The sequence below is a fragment of the Lissotriton vulgaris genome, chromosome 5 (genome assembly GCF_964263255.1).
Source record: "Lissotriton vulgaris chromosome 5, aLisVul1.2, whole genome shotgun sequence".
In the NCBI taxonomy this organism is placed as follows: domain Eukaryota; kingdom Metazoa; phylum Chordata; class Amphibia; order Caudata; family Salamandridae; genus Lissotriton; species Lissotriton vulgaris.
The window spans coordinates 1,319,106,238-1,319,123,837 of NC_141693.1; the positions used below are offsets into that span (position 1 = coordinate 1,319,106,238).

The window sequence follows — 17,600 nt, forward strand, 5'->3', positions numbered from 1 at the left end:
ATTCCCCGTCTGAGCACCAAACAACAGTGCTCAGACAAATCATAACGCTGCATAGGGGAGCCTGGGTGCTCCAAACAGGAAGAAGATACAAAGAGGACGTAAGAGTGGAGGCAGCTGGCTGTAGCCAGGTGAGTGTTTTTTATTCTTTTTCACGCCACCCCTTCCTGCCCCACCACCTCTGTCCAGTAGGAGTCGCTTCTAAATCTCTCACATAAGTCTCCCATCCAACAGTGAGAAGAGTGCCACCTCTTCTAGACTCAGTGGCATCTTGCATATTTCTGATGGCAAATGCCCATCTCCAGATGAGACCACTACATGAGTGTCTGGAGAACCAGTGGAGGCAATACTCCGGCAATTGGGAAGACAAGATCACACTTTCTTTCAAAGAAAGGTAATCCCTCAAATGGTGGTGCAAGCCGAAAAATCTCATACAAGGGATACCTTTCCATCAGGATGTTCCCTCTCAGACAATAGTGAACAATGCCTCTCTGTTCGGTGGTGGAGTATATATGGAACACCTTCATATTCTGGGACATGTTCTGCGAACGAAAATACATTTCACATCAACCTTCTGGAACTAAGAGCTGTTCATTTGACCTTGAAGTCTTTCCTGCCAACCTTCAAGATAAAATCCCTTCTTGTTTAGATAGACAAAACAACAATGATGTACTATCTGAACAAGTAAGGGAGAAAAAGCTCCAGAACCTTCTCACTGGAAGCTCAAACAATATGGAATTGGTTGCTAGCCAGGGACCTGAGAATCACTGCAAATCATCTACTGCGTGTCCAGAACACTCAAGCAGACTTCTTAAGCAGGGATCTTCAAGAAAATCACAAGTGGATTCTACATGACATCGTTCAAAACAACTTCTTGCTGTAGGGTTTTCCTCATATAGATTTATTCTTAACTATGGAAAACAAAAAATGCCCAAACCGCCTCATGGTACTACTAATCAGAGACATCAGAAAATGCCTTATAGATCAAAAGGTCAGGCAGATTTATCTACACTTTTCCTCCGATTCCCCTGATTCCATCAGTAATCATCAAGCTGTCTTACTCGAAGGTCAGAATTATATTGATAGGTCTCTAGTGGCCCCAAAAATGGTGGTTCCACATATCAGATTGTCCACACATGAAGCTGCTGTGCAGACCAGACCTTTTCATGAAATTCAGAGGCCAGATGGTTCATTCCAATCTATCCTCTTTGAGTTTGGCAGCATTGCTCCTGAACTCGTACTATATGGACATTTACATTTACCACAGAAATGCATGAACATTCTCTAAGAGGCTAAACATCCATCAACGTGTTCAGCTCACTCTTTTAAATAGAAGAGCTTTTAAATCTGGTGTTCTGACAAGAACATTGATCCAACTATGTGCCAAGAAGAAGCTATACTTCCATACTTGCTTTATTTGGCTAAATCTGACTTACAGTTGTCTTCTATTTTGGTCCATTTGGTGTCTACTACTGCCTATACAAAAATGTCCTTCACAAACCTCTTTTTTCAAAGTCCCAGTTCTTAAAGACTTCCTAGAGGGTGTTGAGAGAGTTGTTTCTCATGTCCTTGTGATTTGAACATAGTACTCTCTTGTCTCATGGCACCACCTTTTGAACCCATCCATAAACCCTTATTACAACACCGTTTTTGGAAAGCAGCTTTCCTAGTTGCTATCACAGCAGCATCTAGAGTTAGTGAGATTCAAGCTTTATGTCCTCACAACCCTTATACAGTATTCCATAGCAGTAAAGTGGTTATGAAGACTCATTTGAAATTCTTACACAAAGTTGTTTTGAATATTCACATTAATCAATCCATTACTTTGCCTACTTTCTTTCAGTATCCTTCCACTCCTGTAGAGAGATCTCTCCACACTTTAGATGTTCTACAGGTATTAGAATTGTATCTAGACAAAACAAAATACATATGCATGTCTAATCAATTGTTTGTAAACTCTGGCCCTGCACATACAGTTTTTTTGAGTTAGTGTATGCTTTTGAGTAATTTTAATACTTTTCGGTATTCAGAAAATCTGGGCTTGAATTACAAGGTAAGTTACACTTTTGGGTGAACTTTATGGAAGTAAGTTTGCTACTTTCGGAATTCACAAATTCAGAGTGTAGGCTTACTACAAAGGTGTAAGTTACATGTCTCCATCTCCAGAGTATAGCAATTGACTTACTCTTGTGTGGATGGGTGTCGTCCATCCCTTAACTCCTCCCTGACCCTCACAAAACCCATTTTACTCCTCCCTAACCCCATCCCCTTTTGTAATAAGTCTGCCCCTTTTCTCACCCATCCCCCTGTGTTCCATCCGCATTTACTATTAATAAAATCTAATCCTAAATGTGAGGAGACTCCGTAGTCATGGTGGAGAACTCTGCACACATATGTTTAGGTAAAACTTAGATTTTCTAGTATGTTTTGTATTACATACTACAAAATGTACAACAAAGTGAAGTTAGAGAACCAGCCCTCTCAGTGTAAAATACTACTAAAAAGAAAACAAAAACAGTAGTAAGACTAGCACTAAACATAGCCAAACTCCATAGGGAATAATGTTAAATTAAATTATGTAACGTATTTAAAAATATAAATAAAGATTAATGTGTAAAAAATTCATGCAATTAGTGTATAGTTATTCTTTATTTATAAAATATTTAAATAACCTATTTTAAATCGACAAAATAATGTAACAATACATTGATGTTAAACATTTAATAAAGTTCAATGAATTGTATACATCACCAATAATAAATATTAATGCACATTAAAACTTATTGCTTTTCTCTAGGTGGGGATTTATTTTTTAAATTGAACTTCAGAAAATTAATTTTAATTTACTTTGAGATATTTCCATTCATGATTGTTTTAATCCAAAATTACTTTATTAGTGCCGTAGCATTTGTGTATTTTGTTCTACATTTAAAGTAAATCTATAAAATGAATTTACACGCATATTTAACATACAAATATTTGTAATACTTATTTTTGAATTAAATGAACTTTTTTATTTTCCCTATGCTTTACTATCAGAGACTGGTAAAGCTTGCTGTATCCAGCAAAAACACTCCCGCCTCTGCCCTTCCTCTCTCTTGGCTATCAGTGAGGTTGACAGAAAATACACATTTCATTTCTCAGAGCGGGAGCAAAGATTACAATTCTAGCTCTAGCCTGATTGACTCGCCCCCAGAACAATGCATTTCAAATGAAATTGGAGTGGTTTGGCAGCCAGACTGTCCCAGAATAAGCATAAAATGGTGGGTTCTATTCAAGCAATTGCTAGATCCTCACCAGGGCGATACATGTGTAAACCTGCCTAGTGCCTTTGTGGATTTCTCGAGAAATGTACTGCTTAATTCCCATAGGTGGAGCCATCTTTGGAGCTCTGAAGGGCGCTGCATTTTTTCTGCCAGCTGCCCCAGTCTTCCTTAGTGGGGAAGCCTTAGCCAGGCTGAGGAGCTGAATCAATAAAGCATATAGCCCTAAATGACATCTCTTCAGAGATGGTTGAAACATTGCTGTGCATAAAAGCACTAAGAATTAGTTCACTCTGCACATGTATTTCCGTTCCCAAAACGCAGCCATACATACCGGAAGTAAAAGGGATTTTCCCTATTGATGGAAAGATGCCTCTGGGTAGTAGAAGATTCGTTTCCAAAAACGACAGCACACTTTCTTTAGTAACTCTTTGTCATGTAACCTAGACGTATGCATTCTAACAAATAAGAATATTCATAAGTACAGCTTACTTAGAATGCTCATGAGAAGGCTGGACTAGGAGTTGGCAAAAGTTTTGGATTCGTTGTTAGGACCCTTTTGAGAGAAAGAGAAGAAGAATGCCATCCTTATAAATCCCCCCTGTATATTGTGAAATATAATCTTGTTTCCAACAGAAGTTGGTGGAGATCCATTATGACAAGTAGTAGATGCTCTTTCTTCTTGGCTCCTATTGCTCATCTTGCTGCTGCATGCGCTGTCTACATGAATGGCACAGTGGCTGGTTTGGTGGATCAGTCCTTTGAGAATGGGGTTTTCTATGCCTGCTTGAGACGGAACCACTGCCTGTTTGTAATTTTCTCCAGAATCAATTTATGTATCCAGGTTTGCTATTAACACAGTGCATATTGACCCCAAAGTGCTGCTTGTGTTTCCAGGATCTTCGTAGCACACCCCTAGGGCAAAAAAACAAAAAGAGAAATTAAAAGATGCACCTACATTCAGTGACTGTCCAGCTCTAAGCATTTTTTATTCACACTAAGAGATGGTTTTGTGAAGGTCTCATTCATGCATTCTGCCTATCAGTCTTGCCTTCCCTAGGCTTTGAGACTACCTCGTGGCCCCTCTTCCTCAATGCCACTCCTCGATCCCCTTGACCTCTCTACCTCATCGGCACACCTCTGACGCTTAGCAGAACTGTAAAGTTTCTTTTTGAACTTTTTCTCTATTTTCCTACCATGACTTGTCCTGTATTTTGTCTCCTCTTCTTCACGTTGTAAAGCGTTCCGATACCCGCGGGTCTGGCTAGCGCTGTAGAAAACCTCTAAAGAAATAAATAAATAAACAATTACAATATCTTTGCAGAGGAAAATACGATTTGAATATTACTTAGCTTGTTCACAAAATAATATCGAAAGACCTTGAGTTTATGTACATTTTTGTCATTATGCATTACGTATTAGCTAGTTGTCTTTTTAATTATACTTTTACTTGATGGTATATCACTTCAGAGCATCGTGTTTGAGCGTGGCCCACACTCAATGAAAGGAATACATTTCATGTGAAATTGACACAATTCAACTGAATTTGAGTCATGCTTTTTTCAATAACTTTGACAAGAGAATCCTTGTGACTTCAGTCCCAGTACTACCTTAATATTTAATCTTTCTCTTTAGCTCGTCATGAACTCCCAATGGCTGCTTAGTATACATTCTTCATGTACTGTTATAATTCCTGTCTCCTTCTATGCTACCAAGCTTACCTACACTTCCAAGTTAACTCCTAACTCAATGACCTTCACACTCTTGGTGGTAGGACCTTCATCCATCCATTTTTTCTCTTCTCCTCATTGTAGAATCTAATGCAATTGGAAGTTCCTTGCAAATTTTTTATTTCCATGTTATTTATCTCTTTTTATGCAGATGTTGATGAATGTGCGCGAGAAGATAATGCTGGCTGTGTGCATGATTGCGTCAACATCCCTGGTAACTACAGATGTACCTGCTATGATGGCTTCCGTCTTGCACATGATGGACATAACTGCTTAGGTAAGTTGTTTTCCTGAAATAAAAAAACAGACACCATGCAGTAGGAGTAACTCAGCCGCCAGTGGTGGGGTGTGCTCTTAGCAGTGGTAAAGCAAGAGCCAGGTGGAGGCTTTCCATTGATGGAAAATGTGTTTTATAAGTAGGGGTACCCTTATGGTGGTAGAAGTGGCTGGATGTACTTTTCTTGTTACAGTGTGGGTTTTGGCTGCAACAGATGAGGGTCCAGCTTTTGGTCTGGCAATTAAAGCTAAGGAATCCTGCAATAATATGATTTTCATGTAGCTGGAGAAAAAAGAACTTTAAGGAGGTACCTGGCAGTTGTGAAACTGCGAGTGGTACCTTTTCCTTCTCTCCAGAAAGTGTTTGGATAAGGACCAGTCCAGCAGCTATGAGCAACGCCCACTCAAACAACTATGATAAAGGGTCTGATGCCATTGGGAAGGTTCTGTTATGCTTGTCGACGCCCTGATTAGGATTAATTGAAGGATGTTTTGGACATATTGGAAAACGTTAGGAGAAGTATAATGAGAGACTAGGGGTTAAACGTACATGTATTTTTGTATAGCACTCATTCTCTGGAAGTGAGTTACAGAAGGTGGAACCTTAGGTGGATGCTCTCAAGTTTCAGGCTGAGAAGTATAAAATGCATGTTAGTACATGAGGTACGAAGCCTTGAATTCATTCCTTGAGGAACTCCAATGCGGAGTAGATGGAGTTTGTTGTCTATGTTTTCAGATGAGGCAACCTCATGATATTTATTTTCTTGTAAGTTGGCCATCATAGTTGCTAGTGGCCCATATACACAGCTTTGTATTACTTGATCACAACAGCTAGCAAAACTGCACACTTTTCTGGCAGGTGCAGAGGAAGTTTTCGCTTAACTTGCAGATCATTTTCCTTAGTGACATTCTACATTTGTAGTAGTTGGATGTACAGGTTAGTGGCAAGAGTGACTTTCAAGTTACATTAGACACTGTCAGTGTTGAACGGAGATACAGAGAGCGATTGTTGTCACACAAATTAATTTAAAATTAAAAGTTCATAGGTTTTAAGGAGCTTTCCTTACAGTCATTTACCATCACAGCCTCGTAAATGCATATAATCAAGTTGAGAAAATCTTTTCTTTTGAACATTTATTGTATCAATATTTCATCATATTTCCAGATTCCCTAATTGGAATTGATTGTATTCAGTTCCTAAATATTTCCATTAGACTTGATGTTTTCCCCCTATTTACAAAATTCGACGTGTTTCAGGATATTCATAAATCTCCTCATCAGGGAAATCTGGCTAGTAACTAAACAAACCAAAAAAGCAGATTGTTCACTGAATAAACACCATGAACAATTGCCAATATTCTTAATGCCTTCATATTTTATTGAGGAATATACCCCTTACCTCTCTTGAAAAGTAATGCTGCATATCTAGTCACCATACAGTACATCTTCAATGCTGTTATAAACGTCATTTACCTCACGGTGACCTACAGGGTGTGTTCTCTTTCTGTGGTCCTCATCAGATACCTCTCAATTTGTATGTAATGTTTTGCTATCAAACTTGTTTACCTTTATTATAGTTCAGGCCGATAATGTTAGTCTGTCTTCAAAACAACAAGAATGCATTGCACCTCATTTAAACGCAACAAATACAAGGTTTCTAAACAAATGAGTCCACCAACATTATATGCCTAATAGCCTATTAATCACATTTCCTGCCTGTAATGCATACACAACAAATTCTTAAACTAAAATATGTCAAGCAAATATTTGACTTTTATTTTCAAAAGTTGCAATGTGTTTCAATAGGATACCGGTTATTAGAACTAGTTGTTAACTGTTCTCGTTCTGCTCTCTGCGGACTCTGCCCAGAATGACCCGCGACACACTCCAGATTTGCAGCCCGACACCCACCATCTGGACTCAGCCTTCACGCTTCGTCTACTGCGGACCCCTCCCGGATCATGTCGCAACGTCCTCCAGATCCGCCATTGGGACATGCCAGTAGCGGTGCTGTTTTCCACTCTAGGCTCCACCGACCCACAACTTTGCCCTTGTCCAAAGCACTCCTACTCCCCTTGTTCGGGATAGATCCAGCTTCTTCGCCCTGGAGTCTCAGAGACCCATCTGAGAGAGTCCTCAGTGACATGGGTGACACACTTAGTGGTGGACTGGGACTGATCCCCTTACCATTGGGAACCTTCTTCTACCCTACTGGACATCGGACACTGCGTCCTTGCCCGGTTTCCCAACTTCTCTACCACCTCTTCCCTCCTTCATACCTCAGAGTGTGCCCGTGACCAAAGCACTCCTCACCCCTTGTTGGGGAGGGATCCTGCATCTTATGCCATGGAGTCTCAGCAACCCCGCTGAGAGAGTCCACCGTGAATTTGGGAATCACACATAACTGAGGACTGAAAAATTATCCCTGCCCCACCCAACCAGACATTCAGACACAGTTACTCTACTTGTTCTCCACGCTGTGTCCCCTACCCCCTCCACCTCCTCTTCCCTCCTTCATCCTTTGGCTACCTCCCCTTTCCCTTCCTCTCTCCCCTGAATTCCTCTCCACCTGCTTGCTTTGTCTATCCTTTTGCCTATGCTCCGTTAAATTCTCCCTCCCTTCTCTCTTTTACTTTACCCCTTACCCCTCTACGTGCCATATTTCCAAAAATGTAGGGGCAGATTTACAATTACTGGCGCATCCTTGCATATCGGCAAGGATGCACCAGTAATTGTGCACTGCAGCTCCGTCACCCATGATCCGCCGCATTTACAATGCGGCGCACCATGGGGCAAAAACGGCACAGATGTGTCACGCATCTGTGCCGTAAAAGCGGTGCAATTCTGGAGTTGCGTCGCAAGCGCGACACAGCTCCAGCAGTGATCAGGAGGGCCCTATGTGTCAATGCTGCGTCAATCCTTACGCCTGCTTCAAGCAGGCGCAGGGTTTTGACGCAGCATGGGCCCAAAAGTGACTGAGTGAAATCTTGTATATTTCACTTAGCCACTTTTGGGAGGTGGTCCTGCGCATGAACGCCCCCCCCCTGCGATGGTATGCCTCTTCTGCCGCAGGGCTTTACAATGTGACGCATCTGGGAGATACGTCACGTTGTAAATACCCCGCACCATGGTGCATCTTTTGCGCCGCCGCTGCGTCACAAAAGTGACGCAACGGTGGCGTAAAAGCGGTGCAAGGGGCTTGTAAATCTGCCCCGTAATTTGTAACTGCTGTACTAGATGTAACAATGTATAATTTGTAAGCTATGCAACTCTCCTCATGTAAAGCGCTCTGATGCCTCCGGGTCTAGCCAGCGCTATATAAAACTCAAGTCAATTAATGAATAAATAAAACGTACTAATGCAAGCCATGGATGAGTGCCCATTTTGAAAGATATACGAGTTGGTTGTTTCAAAATTCTCATGAACTTAATTTCTGCATATGCTAACTTGTCACAAAGGTTTTCTTATTAATGATTTGTTAAAGAATATTGAGCTCAAGCTCATATCTTTTTGTAGCATAATCCAATTTATATTTACAATATTGAGAATAGTATGTATTTGACAGTGGTAAGCTAATATGATGTATTTTTGTATTTTTTTTAATCCTCATCCGCCTTCAACCGCAGTGAACAGAAAAGCAGGATGTCGTTACCGTTACTCTATTTCTAGAGACGTAGGCAATCAAGATAGGGCCCCAAAGATGCTCCCCGCCTACCGGCAAATAATGAACCTACTAGGTGTTACTGACCTCTCGTTTTAGGGGAGAGGCTGGTCGCACTCGCCCTCTGGTTCTTCGTAACCAAGGACTGTAGCTGCTGTCCCAGCAAAGAGAAAGCAGGGCCCAGCACAGTCAGAGAGCTTCCAAAGAGGCATAATCATAGGATCAAAAAAGAGAAGAGAAAAAAAAAAGAAAATTTCCAAAGTGATAGCACACCAACTTAAACCCCTAGAACAACAATACTCAATTAAAATCCCCCCTAAACTAATGAGGAGACCAACTAAGCAAACATTCCCATAGTCTTCTTTCTACTATTCTGCAATCTGACCAAATCGGTTTTGGGTAGCCAGTCTGGCTCCACCCATCTTGCTCCACCCATCTCCTACATATTTCTCGTCTAGCCAGCAGGATTGCGTAAAATAAGAACCCCCTGGCCGGACCTGTAATTCCTCCAGTAATACCAAAAACGATCAGGGCCAGAGAAATATGGACTGGGGTCCCCAGGATGTCAGCTATGGTAGCCCCCACTCTCTCCCAAAAATCAGAGATAGCTGGGCAATCTTTAAACATGTGAATGTCTGAAGCGCTCACCAAATCACACTTCTTACAGCTAGCAGGAGGGCCCTTTGTTATTTTAGAAAGTCTAGAGGGAGATAAATAGGCCCTGTGTGTAGTAAAATAGTGGTTCGTCCTGAGCCAAGCTCGTTTTACCAGTGCAAACAAAGTGTTAAATGAAGTTTGCCACAAGTCTTCCCAGTCTATATCTGATACAAAAGCACTCCACAGTTCTTCGGCTAATTTAAAATACCGATTAATAACTTCCTCAATGGCCCAGTAAAAGAAAGACACCTCTTTCCTCCCCGCCGGTCTTAATACTAGTTGCTCCTCTAGAATGTTTCCTTCACCTAAAGGTTTTTTCAAAGGCTGGGACCAACTTTGCAATTGCAAATATTTAAACCTGGACATGCCCTCCTCTAGTTTGTCACCGAGCGTGGCCTAGGGCAGGAGTGAGCCCTCAGCAGCTAGATCCCCCCACACCCAAAGCCCAGCTGTTTTAAGTGGCGCTGCCAGTTTAATTTTCAGGCAGCCCAGGGCCCCCAGAGAGTCCCACAAAGGAGCCAAACTAGAAAAATAGTTTAAGCCCGTACTTTGCTTAATTCTGGCCCATGTACGAGCCATACCCAGTAGGACTTTCAGTCTGATCTTCTTTAAAAACCTCTGATCTGCATACTTAAAAAGGAACCCCTCCTGTGAAAATCCCATTCCATTCAGCATGGCCGAGAACATGACCCCCCTCTCTGACAAGTCTGGGGATTTCAGCAGCATTCTTGATTGTGTTAATTGGAAGGCCCAGGCATAATACTGGAGATCCGGGAGTGTAAGACCTCTTTTCTCCCTCCTCCTCCTCAGTTGCTTCCATGATATTCTCGTGGCTTTGTGAGCCCACACTAATGAATTAATTGCTAGCTGCTGTTTGTCAATGGCCTGCTTCTCAAAATATAAAGGTATAGAATTAAAAAGAAAAGTAATTTTTGTCAATATTACCATTTTAATTAAATTAATTCTGCCCATAATAGTCAATGGGAGATGGAGCCACGATTTCATGAGTCTCTGGCATTCCTTGGAAACATTTGCAAGGTTGGTCCCCGAAATTTTGTCTATGTTTTAGACAATCCTAACACCCAAATATCTCAAATTGCTTTTGACCTAGTGTCGACACTCCGGCAGATTCCATACCATGATATAATTTTTTTACGCGTTTACCCCGTAGTCAGACACTTGGCCAAACTCTTGTGCTAACCTAATGACACGAGGGAAAGACAACTCTAAATCAGATGTAAGGATCAGGATGTCATCCTCATACAGAGCTACCTTCCTCTTCCATGCTCCAAACTTAAATGCTGTGATACCCGTCTCATCCCTGAGACGCTGAACAAAGGGCTCAATGTACATATCGAATAGGAGAGGAGAGAGTGGGCAGCCCTGCCTGGTTCCCCTAGTGATCTTAAAGGGGTTAGTCAATTTACCGTTGACTAATAGTCTTGCCGAAGGGCCACTGTATATAAGCTGGATTACTGTGCGAAATTTCACCCCAAAGTTGAACTTTTCTAACACTGCTGAGAGATAGTTCCAATTGACCCTATCGAAAGCCTTAGTGGCGTCTAGTGTCATTGCTGCCCGAGGTAACGAAAAGGCGAAAGCACAGTCAATGGCTCCAATAGAATCATAAGTAAGATCGAAAAGATTCCTACCTCTCAAAAAACCCTTTTGATCTAAATGCAATATACCACCTACCACCGCACCCAATCTATCTGCCAAGATCCTAGTGAAGACCTTATAATCTCTGTTTAAGAGGGAGATGGGTCTATAGGACCCGCAGTCCGACGGTGATTTCCCTGCCTTTAAAATTAATGTTATGGTTGCATCCCCCATGAAGCAGGAGATCTGGCACCTTCAACTAGTATCTTATTGAACAAAGTTATCATAGTTGGAATTATAGCTTCTCCCAAAAATGAATATAATTCCGCTGGAAGACTGTTGGGCCCTGCAGCCTTGCCACCTTTACAAGCGGCAATTGCTTTCCTGACCCCCTGCTGGGATATATCAAGCTCCAGATTTTCTCATTGGGAGGAGTTTAAAAAGGTGAGATTAATCCCACTTAGCCACTCCCGAACCCCATTGCTATCTACCACATTGTCTTCATTATATAGATCTTGGAAAAAGACAAAAAAGGCTTCTCCAATCTCTTCATCTGTGACTGCCACTGTATTGTTATGTTCAATATCAATTTGTTTATTAACATTTCGTGCCCTGTCGGTCTTGGCTTTCCATTCCAGGAGTTTGCTGGCCCCCTCCCCATATTCAAAATGGGCAAGCTTACTTGCCTCCCATCTTTTAGAGATCCTCGTCTGGATGATACTCTCCAACTGATCTTTCAGGGTTACCAATTTCGCCCGAAGTTACTGGCATTTTACTGCATCGACCTCCCCATTCATGTTCTGCTCTACGACCTTCATATCACGCTCAGTCCACTCCACCTCCTCTCTATATTGCTTGTTTTTGTAGGAAATCCTACTTGTTACCAGGCCTCTAAGATAAGCATTCCAGGCAGCCCACACTATGGAGATCTCTGCTGACCCAACATTTATATTTAGAAAGGACTGTTTCCTGAGATAAATAATTGGCTTCTGAATCGTCCGAGAGTAATAAACGATCAAACGTCCACACCTTTGGTAATTCTTTCTCTGCCCATGTTAAACCTATCCATACCGCCGCATGGTGTGATAGGTGGGGTGTCAGATAACCTATATCCTTTGTTTTATCCCTCATATCATGACTAACCAGGATATAGTCTATCCGTGATTTGTGTTTGTATTTATGGTTATAAAACGAGACGCCTAAATTGGAACCTGACCCTTTCCTCCAAATGTCACTCAGTCCGTGCTGCCTCATCATAATTTGAACATATGTTCTAGATGTAGACAACACATTTGCCCTGCTACTTGGAGACTTGTCCAACTGAGGATTCAGGACTATATTAAAGTCACTAACAAGAATGATTGGTTCTGGAAATTCCAAGATATTTGCAAAAATAGTTTTTAGAGTGGATGGTTCATCTTGGTTAGGGCCATAATAACCTACTACCGTTAAAGACCCTTTGACAGATAGCTTGACAATGACCCATCTGCCACCTGGGTCCACCATCGAACTGAAAAGCAGAGCATTTACTTGCTTTTTAACCAAGATGGCAACCCCCCTAAAATTAGCACTATGATTGGAGGTAATGCAATGTTCCACCCATCTGACCTTCCCAAGGATCTCTCTTATTTCCTGTCTCAGGAGATGTGTCTCCTGTAAAATGATTATTTGAGCAGGGGAATCCTTAAGATAGTGTACGATTTTTGCCCTCCTACTTTTTACCCGGAACCCATTGACATTCCAGGATAAGCAGTGTACAGTTCTCATGGCGGTTTAAACAATGGAACCTATAGCATGCCAGGTCTCCCCGAATGCCAACACCAAACCAAGCGCAACACCCCAAAACTAACCAATCTAAAAGGTAAATGAGAATTTTTTTTTAAACCCCTATGCTCCCCACCCCGTTCTCCCTTTCCCGCCCCTTGAACACCTCCCTAGAGAACCCTACCCCCATCTACCTGGACTAAAGTGCAGATTCTGCCCTCCGGGGCATCCTAACTTGTCCCTAACTACTGATAAATGAATTCAAACAGGCAAAAAAAAGAGGAATCCAAAAAGTCTAAACCTAGTGCAATGACGATATGTGTTTGATCTAGTCAAGAAGAAAGCTTGATATCTAAAAGATCCTAAGTCTTGAAGTAAAAAGCTCCCAAATACCCCGTTATGTGCCTATCGTCGTGGCAAAACTATTTGGAGACTTTGGTTACATTTTCCAAAAGCTCATCCACTTCCTGCACTGTTTTTAAGTTGTATATTTTGTTATTACGCATAATTTTCAGGAGTGCAGGAAATTTTAGCTGGCCCACTGAGCCCAGTTTCTTAAAATCTTCCATTTTCCTGCCCAGCTCCCATTGTCGATCCAAAGTGGCACGTGCAAGGTCCGAGCGAATTTGGAAGGCAAAGTCTCCAGGTCTCAATGATTTTTGTTTTAAAGCACAGTTCAGAATTTTTTCTTTCAAGGAAAATGTGAGAAAGTTTATTAAGATCTTTCTTGGCTTTGTCCGGTTAGGATATTTCCTAAAGGGATCCCTGTGGATCCTCTGTATGTCTTTCTTTAGGTCTTCCTCCGATTCCTCGATCTGGACTGATTCCTTTATGAGAGTTACAATAAATGTTTTAAGATCTTCCCCCTCCTTTCCCGAAGGAACATTCAAAAGACGCAGAATATTACGCCGAGAGTTATTTTCAAACATTTCGAGTCTATCTCGGCTTCTTCCTTTTTAAGCACTGTTATGTCTGCTTTAGCTGCTCCCATGTCGTTCCTGAGTTCTCCAACTGAGCTCTCTAAAGGGACAGTCCTCAAATTCAGGAAATCGATTTTTTTCTCCAGAGACTCACAGAAGAACCTGATTTCCCCCTGATTTGCCTTTGAGACAGAAAACCCCTATCTATTGTCCATTGAAAGGGTACAATAAAGCACCTCCAGAGCTGCCACACTGGGGCATTCCTTATCATGGGCCACAGAAATGTTCTCCCCATTACCACCTTCACTCGTCCCCCTACATTCATGTACACGGTTATCAATTCCTATATGGCCATTACTTTCATCCAAACCCACAGTTGAGGATTTAGCCACAGGTGCAGCTTGTATAGCAGACGTTGGGGTGCCAACTGCCTCTACCTCTTCCATATTCCCCAGGGAAGAGCTCAACTCAATCTGCCCAGAAGTCTTCCTAAGAGTCTGCCCCTGCTTTGCCACGTCTAACACCTGTGGTGGAATTTTAAAGTAGGATCTCAAGGACGGAGTAATCCTAGTTCTTGACTCTGAAGGTTTACCCTTGACTATGTCTGTTTTAATGCTCTTGCCCTTAATTTCTCGGAGCTGGAAGGTTGAGTTGTTTTCAAATTCTGTGGCCGAGGGGATACCCTCCTTCCTGTGAGTTGGACTACTATCTGTGACCGATTCGCCGTCCGTGTGCTGCTTAATATTCTTATCGGATGGTTTCTCTTTAGTCACCCCCTTCGCTGCACCTCCCTGCTTCCTGCCTCTCCTAGCACTCTTTACTATTGGGGTTCTGATATTAGCAGAGACTAAACCCCGCTGTGCAGCACCAAACATAAAGGGCTCCCCTTACCCCCCACAGATGGCTGCTCTGATATACTCTGCGGCATAGAAAGAGAGGGAAGGAAGAGCTTACCGTCTTCCTCTGCAGGCGCTCCAAGTAAAACAAGCATTTGCAATGCAATAGGTCTCGCATTAGGAAAGTTTGAGCTATTGGTATTGTAAATGACACATTTTTTATTTATGTTTTGTTTTGTAAAATAGCGAAATTAATACCTTTGTCATTTACAATGCCAATAGTTATAACTTTCGCAAATGTGACACCTATAGCATTTGTAATGCAATATGTGTTGTATTTACGTGATTTACATGTATTGATATTACAAATGCTATGCTTTGTTATGCTATGCTATGTTTTGTTGTGTTTTATTATGCTATGCTTTGTTTTGCTATGCTTACGCTATGTTTTGTTGTGTTTGGTATGCTATGTTTTGCTATGCCAGTATATGTTTTGTTTTGACATGCTATGTTTTGTTGTGTTTTGTTAAGCTATGCTATGTTTTGTTTTGTTATGCTATGCTATGTTTAGTCTTGCTATCCTATGCTTTGTTTTCTTATGCTATGCTATGTTTTGTTGTGTTTTGTTATGCTATGCTATATTTTGTTATGCTATGTTAAGCTTTGTTTTGTTATGCTATGCTATGTTGTGTTTTGTTATGCTATGCTATATTTTGTTATGCTATGTTTTGTTATGCTATGCTAAGCTTTGTTTTGTTATGCTATGCTATGTTGTGTTTTGGTCTGCTATGCTATGTTTTGTTGTGTTTTGTTATGCTATGCTATGTTTTGTTATGCTATGTTTTGTTATGCTATGCTTTGTTTTATGTTATGTTATGCTATGTCTTGTTATGTTATGCTATGTTTTGTTATGTTATGCTATGTTTTGTTCTGCTATGTTTTGTTGTGTTTTGTTATGCTATGTTTTGTAATACTATGCTATGTTTTGTTTTGCTATGCTTTGTTATGTTATGCCATGCCTTGTTTTGTTATGCTATGCTATGTTTTGTTCTGTTTTGTTATGCTATGCTATGCTTTGTTGTGTTTTGCTATGCTGTTTTGTTTTGTTATGCTATGTTTTATTTTGCATCCTATGCTTTCTTTTGTTATGCTATACTATGTTGTGTTATACTATGCTGGTGAGGGTGTGTGAGTGTGTGTGAGGGTGAGTGAGGGTGAGGGTGTGTGAGGGTGAGGGGGTGTGAGGGTGAGGGTGTGTAAGGGTGAGAGGGTGTGATGGTGAGGGGGTGTGAGGGTGTGTGGGAGTGAGGGGTGTGAGGGTGAGGGAGTGTGAGGGTGAGGGAGTGTGAGGGGGTGAGGGAGAGGGGGTGTGACGGTGTGAGGGTGTGTGAGGGTGAGGGGGTGTGAGGGTGAGTGAGGTGTGTGAGGGTGTGTGAGGGTGTGGGTTTTTGAGGGTGAGGGTTTGTGAGGGTGAGGGTGTGTGAGGGGGTGTGAGGGTGTGTGAGGGTGAGGGGGTATGAGGGGGTGTGAGGGTGTGTGAGGGTGAGGGGGTGTGAGGGTGAGGGGGTGTGAGGTGTGTGAGGGTGTGTGAGGGTGAGGGTTTGTGAGGGTGAGGGTGTGTGAGGGTGAGGGTGTGTGAGGGTGAGGGGGTGTGAGGGTGAGTGAGGTGTGAGGGTGTGTGAGGGTGAGGGTTTGTGAGGGTGTGTGAGGAGGTGTGAGGGTGAGGGTGTGTGAGGGTGAGAGGGTCTGAGGGGGTTTCAGGGTGTGAGAGTGAGGGGGTGTGAGAGTGAGGGGGTGTGAGGGTGGGGGGTGTGAGGAGGAGGGGGTGTGATGGTGAGAGTGTGTTTGAGGGGTGCTTTGTTATGTTATGCCATGCCTTGTTTTGTTATGCAATGCTATGTTTTGTTCTGTTTTGTTATGCTATGCTATGCTTTGTTGTGTTTTGCTATGCTGTTTTGTTTTGTTTTGTTATGCTATGTTTTATTTTGCATCCTATGCTTTCTTTTGTTATGCTATACTATGTTTTGTTATACTATGCTGGTGAGGGTGTGTGAGTGTGTGTGAGGGTGAGTGAGGGTGAGGGTGTGTGAGGGTGAGGGGGTGTGAGGGTGAGAGTGTGTAAGGGTGAGAGGTTGTGATGGTGAAGGGGTGTGAGGGTGTGTGAGTGAGGGTGTGTGGGAGTGAGGGTGTGTGGGAGTGAGGAGTGTGAGGGTGAGGGAGTGTGAGGGGGTGAGGGAGAGGGTGTGTGAGGGTGAGGGGGTGTGAGGGTGTGTGTGAGGGTGAGGGGGTGTGAGGGTGAGGTTGTGTGAGGGTGAGGGTGGGTGAGAGGGTGTGTGAGGGTGAGAGGGTGTGTAAGGGTGAACAGGTGTGTGAGGTTGAGAGGTTGGGTGAGGGTGGGTGAGACGGTGAGTGAGGGGGTGTGTGAGGGAGAGGGTGTGTGAGGGTGAGGGGGTGTGAGAGTGAGGGTGTGAGGGAGGATGAGTGGGGTGTGAGGGTGAGGGGATGTGAGGTGAGGGGATGTGAGGGTGAGGGGGTGTGAGGGTGAGAGGGTGTGTGAGGGTGAGAGCATGTGTGAGGGTGAGGTGAGGGTGTGTGAGTGTGAGGGGGTGTAAGAGTGAGGAGGTGTGTGAGGGTGAGGGGGTGTGAGGGTGAGGGGGTGTGAGGGTGAGGGTGAGGGGGTGTGAGGGTGTGTGAGGGTGAGCGTGTGAGGGGGTGTGAGAGGGTGAGGGTGAGAGGGTTGTGAGGGTGAGGGTGTGACGGTGAGGGTGTGAGAGTGAGTGAGTGTGTGTGAGGGTGAGTGAGGGTGGGTGAGAGGGTGTGAGGGTGTGTGAGGGTGAGGAGTCCGAAGTAAATGGTGGCAGGGCAGACATCATAAGACAGAGAGAAAAGACTGTGTG

General features: G+C 42.9%; 1 protein-coding gene across 2 annotated transcripts in view; it reads left to right on the top strand.

Annotated features, from left to right (window-relative positions):
• Nucleotides 1-17,600, top strand: part of SCUBE3 (signal peptide, CUB domain and EGF like domain containing 3) — a 1,095,585-nt gene that overhangs the window by 334,580 nt on the left and 743,405 nt on the right. For both annotated transcript variants that reach the window (XM_086923234.1, XM_086923233.1), the window contains exon 3: nucleotides 5,142-5,267. In XM_086923234.1, coding sequence (XP_086779360.1) covers nucleotides 5,142-5,267 — 126 coding nt within the window. The remainder of the gene's footprint in view (nucleotides 1-5,141; nucleotides 5,268-17,600) is intronic.